General features: G+C 50.1%; 1 protein-coding gene across 4 annotated transcripts in view; it reads left to right on the forward strand.

Annotated features, from left to right (window-relative positions):
* The window catches only part of ST3GAL3 (ST3 beta-galactoside alpha-2,3-sialyltransferase 3), a 239790-nt gene that overhangs the window by 201941 nt on the left and 35090 nt on the right, over window positions 1–2759 (forward strand). For all 4 annotated transcript variants that reach the window (XM_018558973.1, XM_018558971.1, XM_018558974.1 and 1 more), the window contains 2 exons: window positions 821–916; window positions 1006–1192. In XM_018558973.1, coding sequence (XP_018414475.1) covers window positions 821–916; window positions 1006–1192 — 283 coding nt within the window. The remainder of the gene's footprint in view (window positions 1–820; window positions 917–1005; window positions 1193–2759) is intronic.

Genomic DNA, 2759 nt, shown 5'->3' on the forward strand with positions numbered 1-2759 from the left:
AGGCCGGGGAGCGAGCCGCTCGATCACGATGATCGAGCGGCAGGCGGGGAGGAGATCGGAGTCGCTGTCATCCTGTGAGCTTCAGGATGTCAGCGGCTCTGTGTGTGTGTGTGATATTTACCGATTCTCTGTGCAGCACAAACACTGGCGCGATCGTCTGATCACTCCGGTGTTTTGTAAATAACTGGGGAATGAAGAAACAGGTCACCAGCACTCAGTGATTTGAATAAATATGTCCTTTTTAATGGACAAGGATGTCACAATGATCAACAAAGCCGACGTTTCGGGGCCGCGCAGGGTCCCTTCCTCAAGGCAGAACGATGTGTAAATAACTGGGCACACATAGTACTAAGTGTCCCCAGTTATGAATGAACAGGATGTGATTTACATCACTTCCTGTTCATTCATGAATTTCTCAATGGGGAGAAGCACTCACTACAGAGGCTCCTCCCCATTCAGAACCTTATGATAGTAAATATTTTACTATCAACAGTTTCTGAATGAACGGGAAGTCTCTATACTGATTGCTTCCCATTCATTGAGTGCTGGGGCTGCAGAAAAAGAGATTGAGGATTCTGTGTCCTCCAATTTCTTTTACTATTTCAAAAGGGAAATGTCAGGGGGCTGTTTCCGCGAAGCCCCCCCCCCAACAGTGAAAAAGATAAATAAATAATGATAAGAAATAAAAAGGACAACCCCAGGGGTGGGGGGCATACAACATTTTGCTATGGGGCCCAGTGATTTCTAGTTACGCCCCTGCTTGGAACTTTAGCACAGAATCACTGTCATGTTTCTTGACTGGTATATGTTTCTTCTGCAGCTTTACCTGTCGGCGATGTATCATCGTAGGGAACGGAGGGGTGCTCGCCAACAAGTCATTAGGATCAAAAATCAACAAGTACGAGGTGGTTGTCAGGTAAGAGCCTTTCATTGGCCCCCGCGAATCATAAACTCTGGGAACGGAGAACGTCAGCTGATCTGCATGTGTGACCTGTCATGTTCCAGGCTGAACTCGGCACCGGTGAAAGGCTTCGAGAAGGACGTCGGCAATAAAACAACACTAAGAATCACATATCCCGAAGGAGCCATTCAGAAACTCGAACAATATGAGAAGGATTCACTTTTCGTGCTGGCCGGGTTCAAGTGGCAAGATTTCAAATGGCTGAAATACATTGTTTACAAAGAGAAAGTGGTAAGCGGTGTCACTGAGTTGCGTGAGAGTCCGGTGTCAATGTTATAAGCTTGAAAACCAGTTACATCTGGACTTGTGCAAGAATCAGAATATTTGGTCATTGAAATGTATGGAAAGAATGTATATGTGTAGCCCGGGTTTGCTTTCTCGGTCTCACCTGAAGTCTGACAGTTGCCCTTTTTTTTAACACCTTTGTCTCTCCTTCACCTGGTTTTCTGTGCAGCCCTCCTCTTTTCTGCCCTTAGGTTCTCTGCACAGCCCTTGTATCTCCTTTTCCTTGTTCTCTGCTCAGACCTTGCCTCTCCTTTCCTTTGTTTTCTGCGCAGCCCTGGCCTCTCCTTTCCTTTGTTTTCTGCGCAGCTCTGGCCTCTCCTTTCCCTTGTTCTCTTCTGTGCCCCCTAGTTCTCTGCACAGACCTTGAATCTCCTTCCCCTAGTACTCTGCACAACCACTGTCTCTCCTTCCCCTGGTACTCTGCACAACCCTTGTCTGTCCTTTTTCTGGTACTCTACTCAAAACATCTCTTTGCTCCCTGGTTCTCTGCACAGCCCTCATCTCTCTTAACCCTGGTACTCTAAGCAGCTCTAATCTCTCCCTCCCCTAGAACTCTGCACAGCCCTCATCTCTACTGCCCCTTGTACTCTGCGCAGCCCTGGCCTCTCCTTTCCCTTGTTTTATGCGCAGCTCTGGCCTCTCCTTTCCCTTGTTCTCTTCTGTGCCCCCTAGTTCTCTGCACAGACCTTGAATCTCCTGCCCCTAATACTCTGCACAGCCCTTGTCTCTCCTTCCTGTAGCACTCCGCAGAGCCTTCGTCTCTCCTTCCACTGGTTCTCTGCACAGCCCTCATATCGCCTAACCTTGCTACTCTGAGCAGTCTTTATTTCTCCCTCCCCTAGTACTCTGCACAAGCCTTGTCTGTCCCTTTTCTGGTACTCTACTCAAAACTTCTCTTTGCTCCCTGGTTCTCTGCACAGCCCTCATCTCTTCTTCCCCTGGTATTCTGCACTGCTCTCGTCTCTTCCCCTGATACTCTGCTCAGCCATCATCTCTTCCTCCCTGGTACGCTATGCAGCACTTCTCTTTGCTCCCTGGTTCTCTGCACAGCCCTCGTCTCTCCTTCCCCTTGTACTCTGCACAGCCCTCATCTCTCCTAACCCTGGTACTCTGAGCAGCCCTTATCTCCTGTCCTCTCCTTCCCCTTGTACTCTGCACAGCCGTCCTCTCCTTCCCCTTGTACTCTGCACAGCCCTCATCTCTTCTTCCCCTGGTACTCTGCGCTGCCCTTGTCCCTCCTTCCCCTGGTACTCTGCACAGCTCTTGTCTCTTCTTCCCCTGGTACTCTGCACAGCTCTTGTCTCTTCTTCCCCTGGTACTCTGCACAGCTCTTGTCTCTTCTTCCCCTGGTACTCTGCGCTGCCCTCATCTCTCCTTCCTCTGGTACTCTGCGCTGCCCTTGTCCCTCCTTCCTCTGGTACTCTGCGCTGCCCTTGTCCCTCCTTCCTCTGGTACTCTGCGCTGCCCTTGTCCCTCCTTCCTCTGGTACTCTGCGCTGCTCTTCTCTCTCCCT

The sequence above is a fragment of the Nanorana parkeri genome, unplaced genomic scaffold (genome assembly GCF_000935625.1).
Source record: "Nanorana parkeri isolate BGI_ZX_2015 unplaced genomic scaffold, ASM93562v1 scaffold371, whole genome shotgun sequence".
Classification (NCBI taxonomy): Eukaryota; Metazoa; Chordata; class Amphibia; order Anura; family Dicroglossidae; genus Nanorana; species Nanorana parkeri.